The sequence below is a fragment of the Nelusetta ayraudi genome, unplaced genomic scaffold (genome assembly GCF_046127955.1).
Source record: "Nelusetta ayraudi isolate G7.1 ecotype Tasmania unplaced genomic scaffold, CSIRO-AGI_Nayr_v1 ptg000048l, whole genome shotgun sequence".
Lineage (NCBI taxonomy): Eukaryota > Metazoa > Chordata > Actinopteri > Tetraodontiformes > Monacanthidae > Nelusetta > Nelusetta ayraudi.
In genome coordinates, this window is record NW_027466098.1 from 12,780,922 (window position 1) to 12,805,482 (window position 24,561).

A 24,561-nucleotide genomic window follows, 5' to 3' on the forward strand; every position below is an offset into this window, starting at 1 on the left:
TCAGAGATTACTGAAATGACTATTACAAATACAGGAATGAAATGCAACGTTAAAAAAAAAAAAAAAGAGCCATAAAGGATTAGCTGGTCTTTCCATTAAAAGATCTTTCATGGTTCCTGGAAGTCATCATTAAACCAATTTTCTGCTGACGGTGGAAATAATCCCAGCAGCACATCTGAGGACATGACAGGGCCGAACCCCGTCATGTGACCCTTGGCCGCCTCTCCAGAGGTCTGCCTTGGTGCAAACATTTTTGTTTCTAAACATAAAAATGGTATGGAGAAGAAATTAAAGGGAAAATACTGACAATCAAGTATTTTCTTTTCTATCTGCAGAGATCTTATTTTCTTTCCGTTGGCCACAACTCAGTTGAAACTGACAAAGAAGAAGCTCAAACACTGAATTTAGCAACGTGGGATGAAACTATATTCACCATTAGAACCTTGTCCTTGAATGCATGATTTAAGCAGAGCCTCTCTGTGGCCTTATGGAGCTGTTTGTTCATTATAACGATAAAAGAAAACGGTTATTTATTTTACTTTTTTCAACTGACAGTTTCATCATTACTAACTTAAAAAAAAAAGAAAAAATTTAAATCTATTTGAATGACCTTTATTACTGCCTCAGATAAAAGTAGACCAAGTCACAAAATATACAGGAAAATTAGATTCTTTTTTTTTTTATTATAAAATATTTTAATTAAAGCTTCCTAAAGATTCAAACCCGCTATCTCAAGAGCGCAAGATCATGTCAAAGAATGAAGGATTGAATGAATGAAGGATGTTTGTTGTGACCTCTAGTGGACAGAGTCTGTATTACATTACTCAAGACGTGCCCGTTGTAATTCAACAAATTATTTGGGATTTTCATAAACATAAAATATACACATATATAGATGACTGAAAGTATTAACCTGCAAAGAAATGTAGATTAAACGAGGCAACGTTTCAGACAAATATTTTAGCGTTTGCTACGTAATTAAGGCCAAGTGTGATACATATGAATAAAGGAACAGCGCTAACAGTCTTTACTTCTACTCCTGTCAGTTTGTTAAGTGTTCAATTCATCGACGGTGGAGGAGGGGGTGGCCACACTGTGTCACAACTGTGCTGTGACACTGATCAATAAGCTACTTAATGGAGGCGTTGAGTCAAACATCAGAACAGCAGAGATAAGCTAATGACAGCAAACCGTATCTATACACCATGCTAACTCCTGTCGAGTATTGATGAATGAAGGTGGGGTGAGGTACAGGCGCGATAGCTTACGGGCAAGCAGTTAATCACAGGTGGGAAGAGGAAGTGACAACGAATGTTACTTATTAACTACAAATGATACACACCTCCCTACTCTCTCTTATTTTACTCCACATTCTTGATTTATTTGTTGCCATATATTTTTTAAAGCATTTCAACTGCAAATTTGATGTTTTAACCTTGTTTGTTGTAAAGTGTCTCTGAGGACTTTGAAAAGCGCTCTATAAATTCAATGTATTATTATTGTTATTATTATTATGCATTGTATGTCTTATCACTCATTCGAGCCCATTAGTCAACGTTGGCAATTGTAGCCTGCAGTTTGATACTTCAGGCTACTGTGTTTAGGCTCGTGCTCTACACATCACCAACTTCACGTTTGTCTCGCTTTGCTGTATTTTTTATTTATTCACATTAATCGAGAAGACAAACTTGGCAGTGCTGAATGAATAACACTGAATTATTAATACCACTCACAATGTCTGTCTGCACCCTGGCAGAGATACACTGGTGTTTATGACTTGCTGTGGGGGTGTATGTTCAGCCAAAGTGTTGACAATGGTGCAAAACAGCAACAGAAGACACCTTTCAATGAGTAAAAAAAAAAAAAAGAACGTTGAAGAAAGCTCTTTATTCTCTTTGTTGAAAATCTGAGATTTATTCCTGCAGTTGGAAAATTACTCTGTAAAAAAAAAACAAAGCCTTGCTTTCCAAAGAGGCAACATTAGGACACCTGCTCCACAGGTCGCATGTGGATGTCTCCAATCTGAGAGAGAAAAGTTGATAAGGTTATCTCACTGTGCTATGAGAACCTGGGCTCAACAGCAAATAGCTGAATTTGACAGCAACGTCAATAAATCCAAACAACAAAGGCCAGAATGAGCACACAAAGAGGGCAAGCAACATACCTGCACGTGTGGTGGAGCGCTCAGGACGTACACAACTGAATTTGCAATGTCGATTGCTTCCAACGGCTGAAAGAAGTAAAAAAGAAAAAAAAACCAAAAACTGTTCAGATTCAAATTCTCCACATTCTCCTTAATATTAGAGACATTTCTGGAACTGATTTGCTACAGTAAAGATATTGTTACCTTGATTTTAGTGTATGTAGAAGCAGCTTTCTCAGGATCGTTACTAAAGAGTCGCGTAGCAAATTCAGTTTGCACCACACCAGGAGAGATGCTCTGCAAGCAAACATTCGAGAAACGAGTTGGCGTCAAATGAAATACTGCGCTCTACACGTTACCCACGTGAGTGGAAATTGTGTTTCTGTCACGCAGGATTGGGCGGTTCCCTTGAGGTGCTGTTGCATCAACGTGTGTTCAGCGACGACTTTTTGGCGATTTGGCAATCGCACAATCCCGAACATACAGAAGACACAAAGTGGGTCTCACTGTGGCTCTGATGTGAGTGTTGGCCTCGCGCAGCTCCTGCCTCAGGCCCTCCGTCAGCGCCGTCACGGCAAACTTGGTGCAGCTGTAGAAATGGGTGTCTGCGCTGTGGACGACGCGGTGTCCGCTCATACTGCAAGTGTGAACGTGAAGGATTTATCAGGCTGGCAGACCATACATAAAAACAGGAATCTTCGGCAACAGGATATTTTCTTTGTTTACTTGCCGGGACGATAATAAAACCGCACCTGTTTATGTTTATGATCTGAGCGTCGTCAACATTCCTCTCTTTCATCGACTGATAAGCTTCACGTGTGCAAATGCTCAGCGCCAGAACGTTGACCTGTGAGACGGCCCAGCAAAGAGAGGTGGGTGGGTGAGTTGACCCTGAGACGACCGTTTATGACGCTCAGGCGAAGACCAAGTCACTCCGTTTGAAGCGCTTACGTCCAACATGTTTCTCCAGCCGCTGGTTTTGCCACTCAGCAGCGACTCTGGATGAGCCAAGCCGGCGTTGTTGATGCAGACGTCCACGCCGCCATGCTGCTGTTTGATAGCGCCGAACATGGACACGATCTCTTCCTCGTTTGTCAGGTCGCACTTGAACGGCAACAGGATGCCACTGAGGCCTTCGCCAAGGCACTCTGACGCCAGTTTCTGGAATGGAAACAAATGCCACTTTTTTATTTTTTTTTTATTTTTTCTTCAAAAAACAAAAACATGTTTTATTTCAGGAAACTCAGAAATGTTACCCATTTAACAGTTTAAGTAGTTACTGCTATAAAGATAATATTGCACATGCATAAGAGTGACTGTAGAGAACGTTGTCAGTTTTCTATTTTTTAAATACATTTTATCTTTAATTGCATCGGAAATGGCTGGTACAAATGTAGAATTATTAGCACAAACCACAAACTGTGCAGTGAGTACTGCCATCGCGAGGCGAACAGGGGAGTGGGGGGGCAGTGGGCAGCATGTGGCCCGCGAACCGAACCTTTGAACCCTCTGGCCTTTTAACTGTACATTCAGTGGAAACCGGAAGCTTTCAAAATAAAACTTTGGTGAATAAAAGCCCGCTAGAAGAATTGCCGTCATGGGATCTCGGCGTGTGAGGAGGAACTATTGCAAGTGTTTAAAGTGCGTCAAACACAGCGAGGCGGGTGAAAACTAGACGTCACACACCTTCACTTTCTCCACGTCCCGAGCGCAACCCGCCACCTTCATACCGTGACGGACCAGCTCCTTGGCGATGGCCGCCCCGATTCCCACCGAGGCTCCGGTCACCAGGGCCACTCTGCCCCTCCAGCGCTCCATGACAACAGCGACGAAGCGAGGCCCGCTCAGGTGAACCGCTCAGACGCCGTGAGAAGACGAGAGGTGTGCAACAGACTCAGGCGAAGGAGGACAGACGCCCCCCAGTGGACGGAAGTGCGCCTGGCATAACGAATTACGAAAGGCTGTCCCCCTCTTTCTTTTAAAGAATAAACAAACAAAAAACATCTAAGAATATACTTTGGTGATTTCTGATACATTATGCGCGGAAGTGGAGAGAATTGGAACGTTTTGATGAAACGTCGAAGAGCTGTACAGCGGAAGTGACGCATATCTTTCTGCCGATGGCAGCATGCTGAGAACAGTGCACAGAGCAACCACAAAATAACTAATGTGGCAGCGGTAACCTAGATTACATATAAAGGTTATATATGTTACAGAAATGTAATGTTTTAATAGCCCTTTCATTTGTTGATTTGGTTATTAGCTTGAAGTAAAGTTTCCTTTATTTTCGTAAAAAAACAAAAAAAAAAACAAAGCAAAAAGTGTTTTCTTAATGATATTACTTTTGTGAAGAAAAATATTTCACAAAACAAAATGTTATTGTATGTTATGTTATATTTAGTTATATATATTATGTAAAAAAAAAAAAATTTTTCAAAAGAACATTTCCTAGTCGTTTTTGATTAATTATGAAAACACATTCACAAAGCAGTCACTGCCATGCCATAAATGTTTGTTTTTGTTTTTTAAAGAGAGTGAGCCACACACAAAACGGCCTTTGCGTTGTAATGCTTCATATATTTACGTGCCAAAAGTACCTGAGTTTATAACAAACAATATGATATTATGCATAATATTATATGGCATTTTTAACCAGGTCTTTGCCCAACTACAGCTTCTGTGTGTGTGTGTGTGTGTGTGTGTGTGTGTGTGTGTGTGTGTGCGTGTGACCAAACCCTGTAATATGGCTTCAGGCATCTCTCCAATTTCCTGCAGTCAAGGACCATAAATCCAAGACAAGCGGAGTGGGTGTGATTGAAAGGTGGACCTACCGTCACTATAAAAGGCTGCTTTATGGCTAAACGGATACAGATATTTTAGAGCACCAACAATGCAGGCTGCACTTATTTTATTTTTCTTTGTATCATTTTGGGCTGAGGCTGGAGCTGGTAAGTCAAAACTTTGAGCTTGCGTACATGGCCAATTATTCATACTTGTAGCATTACGGACTTGTTTTGGTTTTCTCACTGTCTCACTGTATACATATATATATATACATATATATATATATATATGTATATACATATATATATTGCACTTTAAACACTTGCAATATATGTATATATATATATATATATATATATATATATATATATATATATATATATATATATATATACATATATATATATATAAAACAATCTGTGCATTTCTTTGACGCCTACATTTTTATACGTTCAGGCAAGTTAAAAGCCTTTTTTGTGTTTTAGATTGGTGCTTCCAGTCCCAAGTCAGTTGCAATGGCACCTGCCAAGGTAATTATCAACACAAACAACGGAAGGATTGCACGTCTGAATATAAGAAAAGAAAGAAAATATTGAATATTCTGTATTTTGCCTTTATAGGTCCAGAACGATGGGGAGAAGTTTCTGCGCACTGTGATGGTCAAGAGCAGTCTCCAATAAACATTGTGACAAAGAAAGCCCAAATAGATATATCGCTAGGTCAATTTCAACTCACTGAATATAATCACATTTTCAATGGCGCCATCAAAAACACTGGATATTCTGGTAATATTTGGCATTCTTTATGATAAAAATGTAATATAATCCATTAATGAATAAACTTATTTGTGACTTGCAAATGTTCCAAAGGTCACTGCTTGTAAAGGCACAAGTAAATCATATTATAAAAGTGGAATATTGCCAGAAGCAGATGGATGATTCACGTTCCTGTGATTTGAAAAGACAAAAGAAGGAATTTATGATATTTAATGTAAACATGAAAAAAACTAACTTTTGAAAGACACATCAATAAACCTTTCTGAAGTAAGATGTGGACAAGATAATTGTTTTGTTTTTTGACACATGGTTTTATTATTTCACAGTTTCACTGGATCTACCCAACACTACAAAGATCAGTGGGGGGAAACTGCCTGCAACATACAAGGCACTTCAGGTTCACTACCACTGGGGCAAAGATGGAGGTCCCGGGGCTGAACACACGATTGATGGAGAACAATATCCGATGGAGGTAAAAAAAAAAAATACGGCAGTTTAATGTCACCTTTATGTATGTTTTGCATGTTCAAATCAATAATGGGAGTATTTTGTGCTATCAACAGATGCATATTGTCTACATAAAAGAAGAATATGCCGATCTATCCCAAGCTGGGGCAAACAGCAATGGCATAGCTGTGCTTGGATTTTTGTTTGAGGTAATTATGAGAAAGAAATTATCATAGATAGCTAAAAAATAAACAGTTGAATGGTTAGCTATGTAAAAACATTACTTTGAATTCCAACTAACTTTCTATTCTTCTATTTCAGGAGTCCCAGTCTGACAATAAGCACTATGAAAGATTGATAAATGCTCTGAGAAATATCTCTCAACCCAGTAAGTCTTGCATAACAAAAAAATAAATAAATAATGAAGATATCAGATATGAGTGAGATGAATGAAGTGCAACTAGAGAAATAAAACAATGAAATACATGACATTTTACTGTCATAAAACAATAAATCAAATTGAAAAGAGTTATCGCTTTGAACCTTGGTCATCCATTAATTTTTCTCTTCACAAATAACCTTATCTCCTGTTTGTCTTATCAAACCAGCAAACAGCAGCATGCTGTACGGCGTGTCTCTGGAAATGCTCTCACTGCCTCAGGGGGCCATGGCAAGGTACTACCGCTACAGTGGTTCCCTCACGACTCCGGACTGTGCCCAAGCTGTTGTCTGGACTCTTTTTGAGGACCGCATCCCCCTCAGCAGGACACAGGTGCCTAACTACACTCACAATACTGTCACACCTGCGTGAAGGAGATGAAACTGCGGGACGGAACCTCACCAGAGCTGTGCTTACCAAAAAACAAAAATACAGGATGCAGGATTTACATTGTTGACTTCATTATTATTATTATTATTATTATTATTATTATTATTATTATTATTTACCATCTGTTAACTGTGTTTTTGTGTCCCCCTCTTGCAGCTTTCAGCTTTCTCCCAGCTCCAGTTTCCTGATGGGGAGCCCATGGTGAATACCTTCAGGCCGTTGCAGCCTTTGAACGGTCGGCAGGTGCAATACTCTGCTTGTCACGTGCCTCTGGTGAGTCTAGTGCTACTGATGGTGTCAGTGCTGGTGTCGAGTGCACTTTAGATATGAGAAAGTAGATAACGGCATCCCACAACTGGTGTGCAATGCTCGTATTATATGAAAAAATAGAGCATTGTAGAGTGAGTTACGTGTGTACGATCTATCGCAAGCCCTCTTTCTTCATAAGACATTTAAAGACAACTTAAGTGGGTCAAGTGTCATAAGTGTCTTGGATCAATGTTTTATATTTACATTTTTACTATTACTACTGTTGTATGTATATATATATATATATATATATATATTTTTTTTTTTTTTTTTTAAACATGCCAACCATTTCCTTCAGCCACAGTTCAGGGAATTATTCAGATGATAAAAAAAAAAATCATAAGACCTTCACGCAGACTTTTTTATACAAACATAAAACAGACAGACGATTGAAGTGTGTGTATCCAATGTTATATTTTCTGTTTTATGCGACCATTGTTCTCTGTGAAAGCTATCTTGTGTTTTATTCATCCTTTGTAGAGTGATATATTTTAACAGTTAAACTAGCAGGTTAACTTCAAGTCTTGAGTGCTTCTGGCCGAATCATCAGCCTTTCAAAAAAAAAAAAAATAAAATAAACTTAAACTGGGAAAACATGGAATTGTTGACTTCATTTGTTCATGTATGCTTGACTGACAGTCGTTTTGCCTAAACTCGCAAAATGAACAAGAAAAAGCATTTAAAACAAATTGATATCATCAGATTTATTTAACCAAGGAATTTACCATTTTGTTCTCCCTGCCTCATGCCATTCATCCTCAATACCATCAATGTCCACTAGGTGGGAGCACTGAACAATCTGTCGTTGTTGCTTTCCTCAGAAAAGTGAGTGCCGAAAAAAGGGGCGTGGACTAATTTGAAAATTCTGTTTCTGACAGTCCCTGTAGAAGCTTTGTCTCTCTGTCTTGTGTGTTTGCGTGTGTGCTAAATTGCTCAGCTAAATTCAACATGACCTTTTCCAATTATGTCAGTATGTAGAAGCTGACAGATTCAGTTAAGTCCTTGCACAAAAATGGGGAGCAGTGTACGAGTGAAGTGCAGGATGAGGAAGTGAAAAATCCATGGCAACTCTGTTGTATATAGAAAATTAAAAAGCCTTTATTATGGCATGGCTACACAGATTGAAAATGACTGGACTTGCGTGTTCCAGCTCTGTGCCTTCAGTAGGGTGAAAGTCCAAACAGTCATGAACACATCTTATACATACACAGAGACTTCAATTAGTAATCAATTAGAGATCATGGGACACAGCTGTGCCTTACTAATTGCAAACAAACACCCATCCATGTATGCTGCATTACAAATAATCAACCAATCAAATCTGCAGAGGAATGAATCATTCCAAAAAACGAGTGCATGTGTCCATATATAGTATCGCAGCAGCCACTCTGCCGTACGCTAACGGGTGAGCTAACGGCAGCTCCACTCCCCTTTTGTGATCAGCAGTCATGCAGCAGGTAAAACATAATTCAATCAGCCCCGAGCGGCAGGCCAAAGAGGATAAGCCTCCCGTGTCATTAGATGCTGCGGCTGGTTTTTGGCACCCTGACGCTATCTATATCACGCTAAGCAGCCGAGGGGATCACACTGGTTATAATCCCATGTTGCACAGAAATAGCCGTCTGATGCAAGCACCTCCTCCTCCGCCGAGATGGCGAGACATGTGCAAGGTGCACAGTCATGGTGCGGAGAGAGCACTCGGCACCCGGCCTTCTCAAAGAAGACTCGGCGTTGAAATTATTTTGCCCCGCTCACTTGAACGTGAACTTGGCGGTCTTTAGCTGCCCCCCCTCCCCCCTTCTCCCTCCACCTCCACCACCACCACCCCTCCTCTCTCTTTCCGTTGTCTTCTTCTTCAGCGCTCACAGGACATCGCTTGACTGTTCACGCTTGCCGCCCATCCCCCACTTCCTCTTGACTCACTTTGGTGTGACTCTGAGGTTTTGGTTGACGTGGCAACAGAGGTGACAGGCCCCGACTGTTCTATTTGCAAAGTTTCTGTTGTTGCAAGCATATTGCGCACAAGCTGCTAGAATGGAGAAGAGTCTTGCAGCAGCAGCACCCCCCCCCCCCCCCGAGCCCCCCCCCCCCCCCCCCACACACACACACACACACACACACACATACACCCCTACACACACACGCACGCATCTAGTGCAGTCACATGCAGGCATCACTGTGCTCTGAGAAGCAGTACTCTGTTCCTGTACGTTGAGTTTTTCTGGGTGGGGAAATAAAATGACTTGTTTTAAATGAGCCAATGCCTCCACTGACATCCAGTTCCAGTGCTCCTAATATGAGATCACTTATTGGAGTGGAAAGAAGAAGAAAAAAACCCACTCTGGCAGCAGTGTTTTAGTCGTCAGCACAGCTGTTAGGCCGAGAGCTGCTTCAGCGCCGGGCGTTTTGTGCTGAGGGAAGCTGCGCCCATGAATAATGAATGATTGCGACTGATCAATAGCAATTTGCAGAAGTGTCTTCAGACTTTTTTTTAAAAGCAGGTGCGCCCCTAAAAGCAGCCTGTGTGCTCCAGGGCACGCATACATCAAAACTATACAATGCTCTTAAAGTTTCAATATGTTATACAGTGCTTTGTATAATACGTTTTGGTTCAACTAATAAGTTTTACTCATGTGGCTCTCTCTGTCCATGTTGTATTACCACATCTTACACAAGCCTGCTATCCTTCTTGTTTTTTTTGGTTTTGTTTTGTTAAATGTACTCTTCACTTAAATTAACTTCACTTTGAAACTGTGGTTACTGTAGCACCCTGGGATCCCTTTGACTTTGTCATTGCTGCCATCAAATAACTCTCCTGGTTTTTAAAGCACATTACTTGTACTTGTACCTACAATACAAAAACGCTTCACTTTGGCCGACGGCAATATGTGAAAAGCTGTTTTCTTTGTGAATCAAAATGTTTCTTCATGTTTCTATCATTATTGACGAGGTGGAGGTGACTTTTGGAACGCTGGGTGCTCCTGCCGAGAGACACTAAGAACATGTTTGCGGGAATCAGTCTGTGTGAATTTTCACACTGCATATATTTCAGAGGCAGTCACCAATGCTGCGTGTGTGTGTGTGTGTGTGTGTGTGTGTGTGTGTGCGTGTGCGTGCGCACGCACGTGTGTGTGTAAGAGTGAAAGAGACTGTTAGAACTCTTCCTGTGTGAACCACGTGGCTCAGACAGGGTTAATAAAGGGATCACGCTCACTTCGGGCTTTCTCACTTCGTCGGAGTCCAAATGCAGGTAAGACACAGACAGCAAAGGATTGACTAACACAAACTCAATACAAGTTCAATTCCCTTAATTGGAACAAAGATAGAAACTCATATCTAATACATCAAAATGGAAAACTAATATAATGTGTCTGTTTTTAGCCATGTGCAGTTGATTTTGATGTGTTTTTTCTTTTTTTTTTTTTTTTTAAATGTTAAATGTTTAAAGTTGTTCTTAATCATCCTTGTGTCATATTCAGTGTGTTAAAATCTACTTTCACTCAAGCCTTCACACCTTCGGAGATTTCAATGGAGCAACCAGGACCTACTGATGTACAGTGCTGTCACCCATAAAGTAGAAAGCACTACTAAACTTCACTGCACAGTGTAGTGTTTCCTACTTTATGGATGAGTGTACTGTTGGCTGCAGAGACTCGAAAGAAGAAAACGGCAAACTCTCAATGATTATAAAACACCTCATAGCTCAAACTGTTGTTCACTGTTGTCAGCTGATTTAACTTGTTATGTGTTGATAAATATTGATTTATATATGACAAATTCATTTCAATAACCTATATGACTTTTCTCACCATGCTAACATAATGCTTTATTGTAATAGTGTGTATAAATGAAAACAGGTGAAGGTTGTTACAACTCATGAAGTTTATTTCATTTTCTGTTTCACATTGTGATTTTTGTTCTTAAGCCCTGATTACAATATTAAAGTAAGTATGAGTATTTTTGCCGTACACGATTGAGTATTTTTTTTTAACTGCATCCACTCTCCCGCAAAAAAACTCAAACACATTAATATGAAAAAACGGTCGACAACTATGAGCCACTTTTTTAAAACATACAAACAGGGTGTAAGGCAAATAAGGAGGAACTATGCTTGTACACACTGCTCGGCCGTAAACTGAGAATATAAAGTATATCATTAAGGCTACAGTAACAATTGCATTACATCGCAATGTTAGCATCAGATGAGTTTGAAGCATTCACAATAATAATATGATTAATATGTTTGTTTTTTAAATAATAAATATAATAAATAATGTATTATATTCAAAACACATTTCTGTGTCTTTCTATTTAAGCAAGTTCTTAATTTCTTGTTTCTGGTAATTTCTTTCAACAAACATTAACAAGTAAAATAAATAATCTGGCAGAAAGCATTTTGCTTCTTGGCATCGAAATAATGTTGCTAACCAAAGCAATCTAGAGTTGAAGCAAGTTCCTTGGTGTTGAAAAATAAATAAATAAATAAATAAAACACTTGGCTGATATATTATGAAAAAACGCTGAGTTCTCACTGCTTTTTGAAGTTGGCATTGGTAGCAAACACAGGCCGACGGCGTCCGTCAGTCCCATGGCAGAGGCTGCAGGAAGTTCGACGGCACCAAACCTCGCCGGCCGCACAGATCGCCCTGGAATCCAGATAAAACCTCTTACAGCTAAATGTAAAGACGTACAATACAAGCAAGTCTGATGGTGCTGTGCTGCCGCTTACAAAGTAGAATCCGTCCTGGTCCATGTCGCCCAACACGTAGATGATGTCTCCCGACCGGAAGCCGAGCTCGGCCTTTAGAGGGCAACAGTTTCATTTTAAAAACCAGCACACATTAAAACGTAATGCGGTCTTGCTGTTTGTCTGCACTCACTTCGGTATCTATGTTGGGTGAACTTTCCCATGGATCGTAGTCAAATAAGGCAACCATCCGTCGAACAACAACATCCTCTGGGATGCTGGCCACGTCGCTCAAGGCTGGAGTTAAAGACATGCCTGCAAATTATTTCATTCTAGTGGATTGTTTGTTTTCTCTGTGGCATTATAGAAGCTTCAAGAATCTTAAAAAGACCTCCAATCCCTAAAGACTTATTTTTTTTTATCAACATGACTTCAAGTCTTATTCTTTTTTTCTGATAACTTCCTTGCTAATAAAGTCAAGCCGACCTCAGACTATTCACCCTTCATGAACAGGGTGTTGTGCCGTGTGAAGTCAGCGGTAATACCTGAGGGCGCGTAGTCCACAGGGAGGAAGCCCTGCTGCATGAGCGTGTGCTTGAGGTACTCGTCGTCCACGGGGATTTCAGCCACCATGTTGCTTGGCACGTAACCAGAGAGCCCGCCGGACTCGCCGTGGTAGAAACCATCCGAGTCCCTGTCACCTGTGACCTGAAAGCGTTGGAAGGTGGCTCGCTTGAGAAACTTTGCATAAACGATGTGGAAATTAAATGTTAAGTGTGGTAGCAGCAGTGGAGAAATTGTGGCTCCTACAGTGAGTAATTGTGACAGGAAATAGAAAAAAAAAAAAAAAAAAAAAAACAGGTTGAGAACACACCGCACGCTCTGCTGGCCTTGATGAAGCTCAAACAGGAAACAGGAGGTGGAAATACAAATCATTTGTATGAATTAAGAGTAATGTGCGTAGTTTCCACGTTAAGTTGAACCTAACGTCCTCCAATTCCCGACCACCGCTTCTCCTTCACTCAAGCGCCATTAAAACGCAAAGACAGCACCGTCTCTCACCTTGATGATCTGGCCTGGCACGAAAGGCAGCTCCTCTGCGGCCGTGTCGTAGTTGGGAGACATCGCGGCCGGGTTGTATGGGTAAAGGGCCACGAAGAGTCGCAGCGGGGGCAGGGACAGCTGACTGGCAGTCTCCAGCTCCCATTCGGAGAGTTCCTCCGGCGTGGGGACCCTCACCTCATCTGGGAATATCAGGACGTCCAGCTCCAGCCTCGTCTCCATTGACAGCAGCCCGAGCGCTCGCCTGTCCAGAGACAGATGGCCTCTGTGGACGGCAGACCTCTCCTTACCCTTATCCTAATTTGAGGTAACGAAGCTCAGCAGAAGGAGCCGTAATCCTCTTTGAGGCGAACGGAGAGATCCAATAGTGCGGGCTGTACCATGGGGAAGACATGGCACAGCCGGTACGTGCAGCGAGCAAAGTTTCTGTTTGTTTCTAAGTGCGGTGGTAAAGGTGAGCTTTTTTCAGCTAGGGCTTCTCGCTAACGTCAAGCCCTTCTTGTCCCGAGCTGACCTCGTTAAAGGCCACCCAGGCCTTCGTCAGCGCAAGGGTCGGCTTCTGCAACGCCCTTTACGCTGGACTTTACCATTCTCTCCTCAAAAAGCTCCAGATGGTCCAGAATGCAGCAGCACACCTTCTCTCAAGCACCTCCAAGCACTCCCACACCACAGAGTGGATTTCAAAATCCTCCAGTTTGTTTTTAAGGCCATTCATGGCTTGGCCCTGGCCTACCTCAGCGAACCGATCACTGTTCACTGATAAGATTTTAACGAAATAAAAATAACCTGCTGTGCACTGAAAAAGGTATATTCGTTGTTTAAACAAGAAGTTATAAAGACACTGAGAAATGTTTGATTTTCCTCAACAAGGTGAATCAGAAATGAATTGAAACTCTCAAGCATCAAATACGATCAAAACATACATTTTTTAAAAGCATTAAGATACAAATTGAACAGAAATTGTGACAATTGTTGTAACTGTGACAACTCAATCTTCTTCGCAGCAACACTCCTAAGTTCGGTGTTGGCAGGTGTCTGACTGTCTGACTGTCTCCAGTGTGACTCCACGCACCCCCACCTTGACCCAGTTTATACGTCACTGAAAGTCAACACTTCCTCTCTTTACCTCTGGCCAGGTCAGCGGCCGATAATCTCCTGCGGAAGAAACACAGATTAACCAGTTCTGCATGTGTTGGTGTGTGAGACTGCAAAGAAAACAAACACTGGTGCTTGCATGACAAATGAGAATATAAATGCATAAGAGCCACCGTATTTTAGATATTTTGGCTTCATGTTTAGGTTTTTAATGTCGAACCCTAGCCAAGGTAGTCAACTTGAGATGCATATGAAGAATTTCTCAGCTGATTGTAGCTATAAACTGTGAGAATACAAACAGGATAACTCTACATGATCCAAGAGGAATAATCATCATGCAAAAACAGCAGAATGTCTGATTCCATTTTATCAATTCCAAAGTCTGACGCAGAAATCTCTGAGTGGTTTACCAATTTCCTGTTTATTAGAACGATTTTATATATAATTTAATTTTTATCAATGTCCACGTTAGCTAATGTGACAATCAGCGAAAGCATTCAGGCAGGACTACAATAACAAAAACAATAGTGAAGTCATTCTTTAGAACACCTTCTCCTTCCTCCTCCAATAATGTGTGAAATTTTCCATACCTGTGTTTTCCAACACAAATATATCGCTCGCCAATCTGTGAACTTGCAAGAAATTACTTTGAGTTCCCTTCTGAGGCTCTTCAGTAGAAGCGCTCTACTGAAATCCAGATGAATAATAAAGATCTTCAAGTGGTGGCTAATTTTCTCTCGGGGTTTGGGTCTTCATACACGTGATACTCCCAACCGATTTGTTCAGTTAAATTCTTGACCAGCAGAGGGAGCTGTATACGGCCTCCTGAGCTCACGCTGCTGTTCCTGCACTTTAAACACGTATCAGGAAAATACCATTTATTCTAAACCTAAAGATCTCACTGGGCGCAGTGTGACGAGTTTAAAGAGGCTGTGATGTAACCGTAGCGTTTTTGGTGAACGTTTGTTAAGCTGCACTGCATTTGCTAACTCTGCAACCACGTATTCCCACCCAGCATTTGGCCTTGAAGACAGGAAATGGTGCATCTCAGATTACAAGTCAGAGACACCTCGTGAACTGACTGATGTCAGGATGAGAAACCTGGCCAAGAACAACATATGCACATAAAATAAACATGGAATTCAAAGAAAATCAAATCAGGATTTAATTTGATGTTAATTTATGTGCATATTGGGTAGTATCGAGTGACAAAAACAAAGGAATCAGTCCTTGTGGGTGGCCAGTGAACCAGATTTTCATTGTAACCATGTATAAAGTTTCAGTCAACATTTAATCATGATAATACACAAATCTTTAAATGCGGCAAAGAAACAATTTCCAAATATGGTTATGCGACATAGTTTTGACAAAGTCAGTAGTGATTGGCCATACTTAGATTTGCATAAGAACGACAATAAAATAACATAAACACCAGAAAATAGTTTGAGTAGCGCACAGTGATTAGTTAGTTTAACCTTTGACCTTACAGAGAGAAAGCAGATGTCCTTACCTTTTAAGATGATTGGTTGTTGTTTTTTTTAAGTTTTAGTGACGTGGACCCTTTGAGGATGATGACAATGGGACATCCGTCCACCCTTTTTCAATAACCGCTTCTTCCTGAGCCCAGGGTCACAGAGGTCTGCTGGAGCCCCTCCCAGCTGTCATAGGGCGAAGGCAGGGTGACACCCTGGACAAGTCGCCAGTTCATCGCAGGGCCACAAAGAGACAAACAAACAACCAACAACAACAACCGACCATCACACTCACATACACACGAACCCTCGACCTTCTTGCTTGTGAGGTGGCAGCGCTAACCACTGCGCCACCGTGTTGCCTACAATGGGGCATAGAACTTGACAATAACCAAGTAGTTCAGTGTGTTTCTGAAGAGGATGTGACAATGGAAACCAATCGTAGTGGCGTGATGGACAGGCCAGTTTACCTGAGGGAAAAAGAAAAAAGAAAAAATCTGACTTTGATAAGTCGCGTAGATGTGCAGACGGCTTACATCAACCCCATGCACATACAAATATCCTTTAAATAAATATATAAAAATGTAAAAACTTTAGCATAGCCAGCTAGCTAGCTAGCTAGCTTTCCCGAGTAAACGCGGACGGGTCACGGTACCGTGTAGTCTCGATTGAACAGTAGCAGTCTTATTGATGTTTCATTTGTGTCCAGGAGAGGGCGCTGTCTAGGTTATGACTGTATTGAGGGCCTCGACTTTGATGCAGCTCTTTCTACAGCATGAGTAGCAACTTTGGTAAACGGCTGCGGAGCCACACATGTTTAGCAAGGGTTTTGAGCTGATTCGGACGCAACTGTTCAATCCACTAGGATGTAACAAATAAAGATGGTAAATATGGGCACAGAATGGGACCCCCCCAAAAAAGAGTAAGAAATATGCATGTACTGCAATGAGCATTATTTCTAAGAACATACGAATTACACAGATACTATCTGGAGTCTTTCCCTGCACCTAAACCAGAATATTCACATCCCACATCCCACATCATCCATCACGGCACGCCATCGCCGCCTCCTCGTCCTCCTCCTCACGTGGGACTACATTTCCCAGAAGACCTTTCGCTCGCTCGCCCCATCCCACCCTCATCTCACTGCCTCCCCCTCTCCTTTCCCATGTATGTAGTGTTACATCATTGGCACAGACACCCACCTTTCCGAGCGATGACGGAGCCCGGGGAGAGAGTGTGAGGAGGAGGAGGGGGAGGAAGGGAGGAGGGGTGAGAGAAGAGGGAGGGAGTGAGGGAGGGAAAAAAGAGGAGAGCGTGCCCCGTCTGCACGGAGAAACGGATAGACAGCAGGGAACAGCTGCGGCATTGAGGCTCGCCCTAGGATTTCACTGCATTGCGATTTCGAAAAACGAAAAATTATCAATCATCTCATCATCCGCAGAGCACCTCGACGAGCCACCAAACATCTGCTGAAAAATGGTTGACCGCGAGCAGCTGGTGCAGAAAGCCAGGCTGGCCGAGCAGGCTGAGAGATACGATGACATGGCCGCGGCGATGAAATCGGTAAGTCAGTTACAATTGGAAGTGATATTAAAAAAATAAAATAAAATAAAAAAATTAATGACAAAAATGAGCCGTTCGATCATGTCCCACCTCTTGGGTGTGTGCGATTGTCTGTGCGTAATTCCTGCGTAAAAGGCGCGGTGCCACGCCGGCTTTACTTTAAGGGCACTCAGTTAAGAAATGACCACGTTCACTCTCTAGATGGTTTGGTCGCCTTTACATGACGAGCTCGGGGTCTTTTCCCCCCCCTTCCCCAGCCTGTAAGCCCGGTCCGGACCGTCTGCTCCTTTGGGCGGTGCCTTCCTGTCGGCGGTTCAATGGGAGAATATTAATACGGGATACCAGGGCTTCATCTTGGCTCCGTATCACGCGTCGACTCACTTCTTCTACATGTCACTGCCTTTGGCCACCCCACCCTCCGCCTCTCCTCCTTTTTTTTTTTTTGCCCATTTTTCTTTTTTTCTTTTTTTCTAAATTTTAAAAGCTAGCCCTTTGCTGCTGGGAACCATGTGAGGTTGCTCGGAAAAAGCCCATCAAGTGCTGCTGCCCCCTCCTTTTCCTCCTCCTCTGTCTCCTTTAGTCGTTCTCACGTTAAATCAAAATAACATATACTTTTGAAAATGTGGTTAATTGTCAGTTAACTCTAAACGATGGACTCATTTTCTCCACGATTGCCTTGAATTGAGGAGAGGGTGGGAAAAAAAAGAGCTTCTCGTCCTGCTCTTTCCTTCAAACACACGTAGGAGGCAGTAGAATCTCTCCAGAATATTCTTTGTCGTATTGCAGTGAGTCAATATGATCAGATTTGTTGCTTGGCTTTGTTTCCCTCCCCCTTGATCCCAACCCCCCAAACCTGTTCCAGGTTCTGGGCAGGTTCCTGCTGGTAATCCAGCAGCAATTTGAAGTAATTTTGGGTGAACGGCCCTGATTAGGTGGAGCGTTGCAGGATGCAAAGAGGATGTGATGGGTGGCTGACCGGCCGGCCCGGCCTCTCGGGAGCTCTCCGAGCTCCTCCTAGCCTGCTTTGAAGGACAGAGCCTTTGTCTGCTTTTGTTTTTTCTCCCCCCCCCCAACCTTCTTAAAATTCTTAAAATTCAGCGAGCTGGCAGCGGCCAAGGGGGGGGAAAAAAAAACTGCTGTGTCACACCACTTCACCCTGGAACCAAAAGCATCCTGGGAGTTTCGGAGGGGCCTGTCCGAGCGACGCGGTTCTATATTCTTTTAGAGGAGGAACATTTAGTGTCTCGCGTGCCTCGTGGGGGTTGGAGCCCCCCCCCCCTCCACCCTCCCCACCTCTGGACTGTTAGTCATGCAGGGTTTCTGGTTGCAGGAGGTGGGATGGTGTGTGAGCAGGGAGGGATTCCTTTCCCTTTAAACAATCTGCTATGTCAGTGCAGTCCAAACAGGGCCTTATTGCAGGGGTGTGTACTCTCGCTCTTAAATCACAGGGAATCCCTTCTAAATGCAACCGCAAGTGACCGAGAGCAGAACACGTTTGGATTCCTCACCGACAAAAGAACCCCTTTTCTTTTATTTTAGATCTACATTTTCTTGATGGTTATATTCGGAACCGTAGGTCTGACACAGTTTAGGCACATTTTGAGTCGGCGCACGTGAAAGAACATTCTTTACTAGATTGTCATAAATTCAAAAAAATCAATATATCCAATTTATAAGTGAATTGTTAACAATTATGTAGCCAGAACTCATCTGAAATATACTTGAAATATGAATAAATTCATATTTTTACTTGGACTGGATTGATTAGAGGGTGTATTTTAGCCCCGGTGTGCGGATTTATGTCGTTGTCATGGATCCTAAACACCAACACAGCGTATTCAGCATGATGACCTAGTTCTATATAGAGAAGCGACCTTATGCATCGCACATCATTTGACATACTGTAATCGTAATACTCGATTCCGATCTTAAGTCGTGCCCAAGAATTACTGTCATGTATGCACACACCGTTATTTATATATTTCTCCACCTGCAGTTATTCATCTTGCAGCAGCCACGTTCCAATACCTTCTTCCCATTACCATTAAAAGAAAAAAAAAAGAAAAAGAAAAAAAGTCAAGCCGTCGATTGTCGATTCGTCAGTCAGGCCTGGAGTGACGTCGCCGCTCTGAGTTTTTCGGGCAGGTAAAAGGTCAGACTCAGCTAGGGAGAAGGTCAGGCCGGACACGTGAGCTGCCGCCAGTGCAGTGCGGGGACAGTTTTTGCTTACAGTGCAGCTGCCCCGCAGTGCTCGTGGGAAACGTCGTCATCTCCAGCCTTTCCCAGCCCCCCACAGCCGCCGACTATCTTCGGCATTTCTCCCAGGGACTAGCAATACGCTTGTCAACGTGGCAGCCCCATCAACCGATGTGCGGAATGAGCTCATCGGCTCAGAGGGGTGTTGCTGTAATTATTGAGACCGGTGAAAGCTGGTGACTAAGGAAGTGTAATAGCTAATGCCTTTTAATGCAAATTTCAGATCTATCTATCTATCTATCTATCTGAATTCCTCTCAATTAAATGGAAAACCAATGGGATTTTCTTTTATTGACGTTGACCCGTTCCCCCTTCGGAGAACATCGCTTTGCCGTGCAGATCGGGCGACTAAGCAGAGCTTCTACCTCCTTCCAGGTCACGGAGCTGAACGAGGCCCTTTCCAACGAGGAGAGGAACCTCCTGTCCGTGGCCTACAAGAACGTGGTCGGGGCCCGGCGCTCCTCCTGGAGGGTCATCTCCAGCATTGAGCAGAAGACCTCGGCCGACGGCAACGAGAAGAAGATCGAGATGGTGCGGGCCTACCGGGAGAAGATCGAGAAGGAGCTGGAGGCCGTGTGCCAGGACGTGCTCAACCTGCTGGACAACTTCCTGATCAAGAACTGCAGCGAGACGCAGCACGAGAGCAAGGTGTTCTACCTGAAGATGAAGGGCGACTACTACCGCTACCTGGCCGAGGTGGCCACCGGCGAGAAGCGGGCCACCGTGGTGGAGTCGTCAGAAAAGGCCTACAACGAGGCGCACGAGATCAGCAAGGAGCACATGCAGCCCACCCACCCCATCCGCCTGGGCCTGGCTCTCAACTACTCGGTGTTTTACTACGAGATCCAGAACGCCCCCGAGCAGGCTTGCCACCTGGCCAAGACCGCCTTCGACGACGCCATCGCCGAGCTCGACACCCTCAACGAGGACTCCTACAAAGACTCCACTCTCATCATGCAGCTGCTCCGAGACAACTTGACACTGTGGACAAGTGACCAGCAGGACGACGAGGGCGGGGAGGGCAACAATTAAAAGGGAAGCCACGCTGCGTTACAAAAAAGAAATTATATATATATGAAAGGGCCGGTGGACTTTGGCAGCAGCTTTTGCCGATGATGCTACCGCAGCAGCAGTTCTTTATTTTTCCATGTGTTAAAAGAAAAGAATCAAAAGGGAGAGGTGGGAGTGGAGGTTAAATCTTAGTTTAAATATATATAGAAATATATATACAGTTGAAGGGGGCCTCCGTCTTCTTGATTTTCTCTTTGACATTTGCCAAAACCACTGATGTGTCAGTCAATCAGCCAGAAAGTGGTTGTTGTTGGGTTGAAACGCGGCCTCACACTGGCATAGGAACTGATCTGGTTCTGTCGAGATAAGCTGCTTAGTTAGGTTTTTGCGTGATAGAGATGCATTTTGAGTCACTTGGGCGCGCGCGAGAGAGAAAAAAACGCTTGAATGGGAATGCCTCACAAAACTAGTTTGCATCGGTTCCAGTTGTAGTCTTGGTATGAGATAAAAAAAAAAAGAAGAGAAAAAGGAATTAAAGACCCGAAAGCCATCAGAGTTCAACGGTGAAGACCGAAAAGAGTTTTGCGATGAAACACGCACACGTGCACACACTGTGAAAACACACAAAGGTACCCAAAATACTAAATTGATAAGTTGTATTGGAGTAAAAGAAGAAAAAATAGGGACTTATAATTGTATTGATATTGATTCCCCCTCCTGTCTGAAATGTATTTGCATCTCACAGATTAGTCTGTTGTGTCACTGGAACCATAGATTTATTGGAGGTGAAGATTACAAAAGGCAGAGACTTAACAACTTAAAACAAAAATAACGGGAAAAAAAATTAAAATAAAATGAAAAAAATAAAGCAGCTTCAGAGTTTGTGGTTTACTTCTGTGTTTGTTTTATTAAATGCACTTGCCTACTATACTGTTTCTTCAGTGTACGATGATGACAACAATAATATCGATTATTCAATATTGTGCATGCTGGTGATGTATTTATATACAGTAGCTTGACTTTATTAACTTATACTGTGGGTGTTAAGTATTCATATGATTGAGAAAAAAAACAGGCTTTGTCTGATGTTGATTTTTCTGATTTCTAATTTATTTGGTTTTGTTATGGATTTTTTTTTTTAATTTGCTATACCAAAATAGTGAACGTAAAAATTTGACCTGTAATGGGCGTGGCTATAGTGACATGCAAATGTGTGTATTTCATTTGTTTCATGAAAGAAAAAAAAAAAGGAAGATAAAAGCTCACCAGTGGTCACTTAATCTTCTCAGCTGGTGTTTGTCACATTGAAGTTATGATTATGATCTATTTTGTTCTTTGAACGGTATTTAAGTACCTTTTTTTTCTGTCATGCTATCCAGTTTTAACAATGGTGACGTTTTCAAGGCTCAATGTCTCTGTTATGACTTCACGACAATGGACCATGTTTTATTTCCGACAGTATACCTTCTTTTTTTTTTTGGTTTGTTTGTTTTTATACATCTTAGCTGTTCCTGAGTGACAAAATATCTTGAATGTGAGTCATTATGTAGCAGTTGCACAAGAAACCGAAATAATAGCTATGATAATAATAATAATAAAAAAAAGGATATGACAAAATGATACAGGCGCCATTCACCTGGTGGTCTAGTGTACTGTTGTATTGTCACCCTCGAGGGGGGGGAAAAAAAGAAAAAAAAAAGTTGTTCCCAAGCTTAATCATTTTCACAGAAGAGCAACATTTTGTTCAAACGGTACAATTTTGTGTGTGTGTTCCCATAATCATTATTATTCGATGTATCTCTATATTGCAGGTTTTGCAAGCATGTGTGCAAGACGAAAAAAAAAAAATATATATACATGTGTCTAATGGTGATGCTTCCTATACGGCACCTAAATATAAATATAAAACACCAAAGCACTAATAGTCACGGAGAAGTTTCTTGCTACTGGTTACTATAAATGTTCAGAATCCTCACCTTGAGAGTTAATATATACCGAAGCTGCTTCAGAGCTCAGGTGGGGTTGGGTGGGGGGGTGGGGGTGTGGGGGGGTTGGGTGGGTGTGGGGTTGGGGTTGAATGTGATTAGCTTAGCGCCGCTGGTTGTGTAGATGGGAGTTTTTGGCGACTTTATCGGGGAGGAAACCGAAAGCCTTAAGGTCAGTCAAGCAACCTCATTCACGGCCAGTTATGTCAGCGTCATGAGTCAGCCTCCATGAGCTCCCTTTGCACTGTATGTCACAGCTGCTGAGGTTTATTTTTAAACAAGGTATCGAGTCAGTGTTCATGACCGCTCACCGGACAGAACGCATGAGAAATCCTGCTGCCGACCTGCACCGCTGCTCACGCATTTCATGACTATTTAGGGTGGAGTCGAATCATACATTTCAATTTTCATTTTTTTTTTTTTTTTTTTTGTGCGTGCGTGTGTGTGTTTAAACAATTGTACTTTTTCCAGATCTGTTTTCATTGCCAAGAATATACTTTTTGTGCTCCTTTTTTTAAGAAAAAAAAGCTGTGTTCTTTTTTCCCTCTGTTATTCTTTTGCTTTTGCTTTTTTTTTTTTAATTTGGATTATTTTGAACTGTTACAGCAAAACAGGAGAGAGAATCACATTCAAAGCGGAGATAAAAGTGAGGGATTAACAAAACCCGTTAGTTAGCAGGAGCAAATATGGGAGAAACACTGTTTGCTTTCAGGAAATATTTTTGTTTTGTTTCTGTTTTTTCAGTTGCCATGCCTTGCCCATTAAAGTTATTTGTTTGTCAGTATTACTCCTCATTTTGATGTCTCTGTATCGCAGCCAGTCATGCCAGACAAACGCCACACTGCATCGTCCCATCCCACATCTATAAAGGCCGTTCGTTACTGCGGAGAAGGTTTGCTCTAGCATTTCTTCTGGTTTCCACGTGAGAGCAATTTGACCTTAGGCAACCTTTTTGGGTGGTCTACGACAACAGGTGTAAATGTGTGTGTGTGTGTGTGTGTGTGTGTGGGCGCGTTTGTTTGCGCTTGTGCATGGGACATAGATGCAAGCGTGCACGTCTTTATCTGGATGTGTGTGCTGGCTGCACGGTTGCTTGTGTTTTAGTGTTTGCGAGCAAAAGATGGAGTCCGTATTAGCTGCAGTGCAGAGACGTTGCCAGCACGCACACACACACACACACACACACACACACACACACACACACACACACACACACACACACACTCTGTCTCTCTCTCTCTCTCTCTCTCTCTCTCTCTCTCACACACACGCACACACACGCACACACACACACACACACACACACACACACACACACACACACACACACACACAGGGTACAGTCTCCTCTCAAGGTTGCTCCCCTTATCATCGACTAAATTAAAAGCTCTGACTAAAAGAGGACTGCCTGATCAAGACACCAGATTTAAGGAATCCATGGAGTGAAACATTGAAATAAAACCTTTGCAGCAAAAGAAATGCAAAAGAAAAAGGCGGCTGAGCTCCTCTTTGACAATAAAAAGCAAGCAAACCCTCTAAAGCTCAGTTTGCAGTGGCCGCGTTCATCCGTGTGTGCGTTTCCGCACTGATTGACAGGCTGAAGTGACCCATTGCTGGACCCCCCCCACCCCCACCACCACCACCACCACCACCACCACCACCCACCACCTTCAGACTGCAGCCCTCTTGCTGCAGCCCTGCTGCACTGAACCTTTCACGAGATGAAATTCTGTGCTGTGAGCCGTCCTCAGCGGCAGCCAATGGCTGGCAGGCTCCCTCTCTCCGCAGCCGCCAATCCCGCCCCTGTTGCTAGGGCTATAATAAGTATCCTGCTATTAGCTTGGCTCCTCGCTGCACTGCTCAGACACCTATTGCATCCTGTAAAAAAAAAAAAAAGAAAAAAAAAGGAGAAGGGGGGTGGGTTAGAAAATTGAAAGCACAAAGCACACGGGAGGCATTAGGATTCAGCACTGGTCTTATCTTCCAGCCTGTGTTTTTAATGCACTGCTACACACTCTGGGACGCTGGTGTCATCATTACTGGTGAGTGTTGGTGACATTACATCCCAGAAATAACACTGGAGGGTGCAAACTGACACACTTGTAATTGGATCTCCAGCAGCTTTAACTTGAATTGAGC

General features: G+C 42.7%; 4 protein-coding genes across 5 annotated transcripts; 2 read left to right on the top strand and 2 right to left on the bottom strand.

The window, feature by feature from the left end:
- Window positions 1-1,868: 1,868 nt before the first annotated feature.
- LOC142895408 (dehydrogenase/reductase SDR family member 11-like) lies at window positions 1,869-4,048 on the bottom strand. Its single transcript, XM_076036426.1, has 7 exons — window positions 3,830-4,048; window positions 3,095-3,304; window positions 2,896-2,990; window positions 2,651-2,780; window positions 2,348-2,440; window positions 2,165-2,230; window positions 1,869-2,022 (listed from the first exon to the last, which is right to left on the bottom strand). The coding sequence occupies exons 1-7, from the start codon at window positions 3,959-3,961 to the stop codon at window positions 1,981-1,983; spliced, it is 768 nt and encodes a 255-aa protein (XP_075892541.1). The 5' UTR covers window positions 3,962-4,048; the 3' UTR covers window positions 1,869-1,980.
- An 865-nt stretch (window positions 4,049-4,913) lies between these two features.
- On the top strand, window positions 4,914-7,820 carry ca4b (carbonic anhydrase IV b). The gene is made up of 8 exons (XM_076035716.1): window positions 4,914-5,091; window positions 5,413-5,457; window positions 5,548-5,712; window positions 6,030-6,175; window positions 6,267-6,359; window positions 6,472-6,538; window positions 6,759-6,922; window positions 7,136-7,820. Exons 1-8 carry the CDS (start codon window positions 5,034-5,036, stop codon window positions 7,301-7,303), a joined length of 906 nt encoding a protein of 301 aa, XP_075891831.1. The 5' UTR covers window positions 4,914-5,033; the 3' UTR covers window positions 7,304-7,820.
- Window positions 7,821-11,318: 3,498 nt separating this feature from the next.
- Window positions 11,319-14,569, bottom strand: LOC142895409 (RIMS-binding protein 2). 2 transcript variants are annotated; one of them, XM_076036428.1, is made up of 5 exons: window positions 13,038-14,569; window positions 12,521-12,683; window positions 12,169-12,272; window positions 12,018-12,089; window positions 11,319-11,934 (listed from the first exon to the last, which is right to left on the bottom strand). In XM_076036428.1, exons 1-5 carry the CDS (start codon window positions 13,257-13,259, stop codon window positions 11,869-11,871), a joined length of 627 nt encoding a protein of 208 aa, XP_075892543.1. In that variant the 5' UTR covers window positions 13,260-14,569; the 3' UTR covers window positions 11,319-11,868. The 2 variants fall into 2 exon arrangements, with proteins under 2 accessions (XP_075892543.1, XP_075892542.1); XM_076036427.1 differs by having other exon boundaries at window positions 12,169-12,290.
- A 2,318-nt stretch (window positions 14,570-16,887) lies between these two features.
- ywhag2 (3-monooxygenase/tryptophan 5-monooxygenase activation protein, gamma polypeptide 2) lies at window positions 16,888-22,057 on the top strand. Its single transcript, XM_076036429.1, has 2 exons — window positions 16,888-17,170; window positions 19,802-22,057. Exons 1-2 carry the CDS (start codon window positions 17,084-17,086, stop codon window positions 20,456-20,458), a joined length of 744 nt encoding a protein of 247 aa, XP_075892544.1. The 5' UTR covers window positions 16,888-17,083; the 3' UTR covers window positions 20,459-22,057.
- Window positions 22,058-24,561: the final 2,504 nt, after the last annotated feature.

Excerpts from the sequence above, each read along its gene's own strand:
- ca4b (XM_076035716.1), top strand. The coding sequence starts at position 5,034 with ATGCAGGCTGCACTTATTTTATTTTTCTTTGTATCATTTTGGGCTGAG. Across the intron at positions 6,176-6,266 it reads GAGAACAATATCCGATGGAG|ATGCATATTGTCTACATAAA; the intron begins GTAAAAAAAAAA and ends TGCTATCAACAG. Across the intron at positions 6,539-6,758 it reads GAGAAATATCTCTCAACCCA|CAAACAGCAGCATGCTGTAC; the intron begins GTAAGTCTTGCA and ends TTATCAAACCAG.
- LOC142895409 (XM_076036427.1), bottom strand. The coding sequence starts at position 13,259 with ATGGAGACGAGGCTGGAGCTGGACGTCCTGATATTCCCAGATGAGGTG. Across the intron at positions 12,684-13,037 it reads TGCCAGGCCAGATCATCAAG|GTCACAGGTGACAGGGACTC; the intron begins GTGAGAGACGGT and ends CAACGCTTTCAG. Across the intron at positions 11,935-12,017 it reads ACCAGGACGGATTCTACTTT|GGCGATCTGTGCGGCCGGCG; the intron begins GTAAGCGGCAGC and ends TCTGGATTCCAG.
- ywhag2 (XM_076036429.1), top strand. The coding sequence starts at position 17,084 with ATGGTTGACCGCGAGCAGCTGGTGCAGAAAGCCAGGCTGGCCGAGCAG. Across the intron at positions 17,171-19,801 it reads TGGCCGCGGCGATGAAATCG|GTCACGGAGCTGAACGAGGC; the intron begins GTAAGTCAGTTA and ends ACCTCCTTCCAG.
- LOC142895408 (XM_076036426.1), bottom strand. The coding sequence starts at position 3,961 with ATGGAGCGCTGGAGGGGCAGAGTGGCCCTGGTGACCGGAGCCTCGGTG. Across the intron at positions 3,305-3,829 it reads GGGACGTGGAGAAAGTGAAG|AAACTGGCGTCAGAGTGCCT; the intron begins GTGTGTGACGTC and ends TTTCCATTCCAG. Across the intron at positions 2,023-2,164 it reads GCGCTCCACCACACGTGCAG|ATTGGAGACATCCACATGCG; the intron begins GTATGTTGCTTG and ends TTTCTCTCTCAG.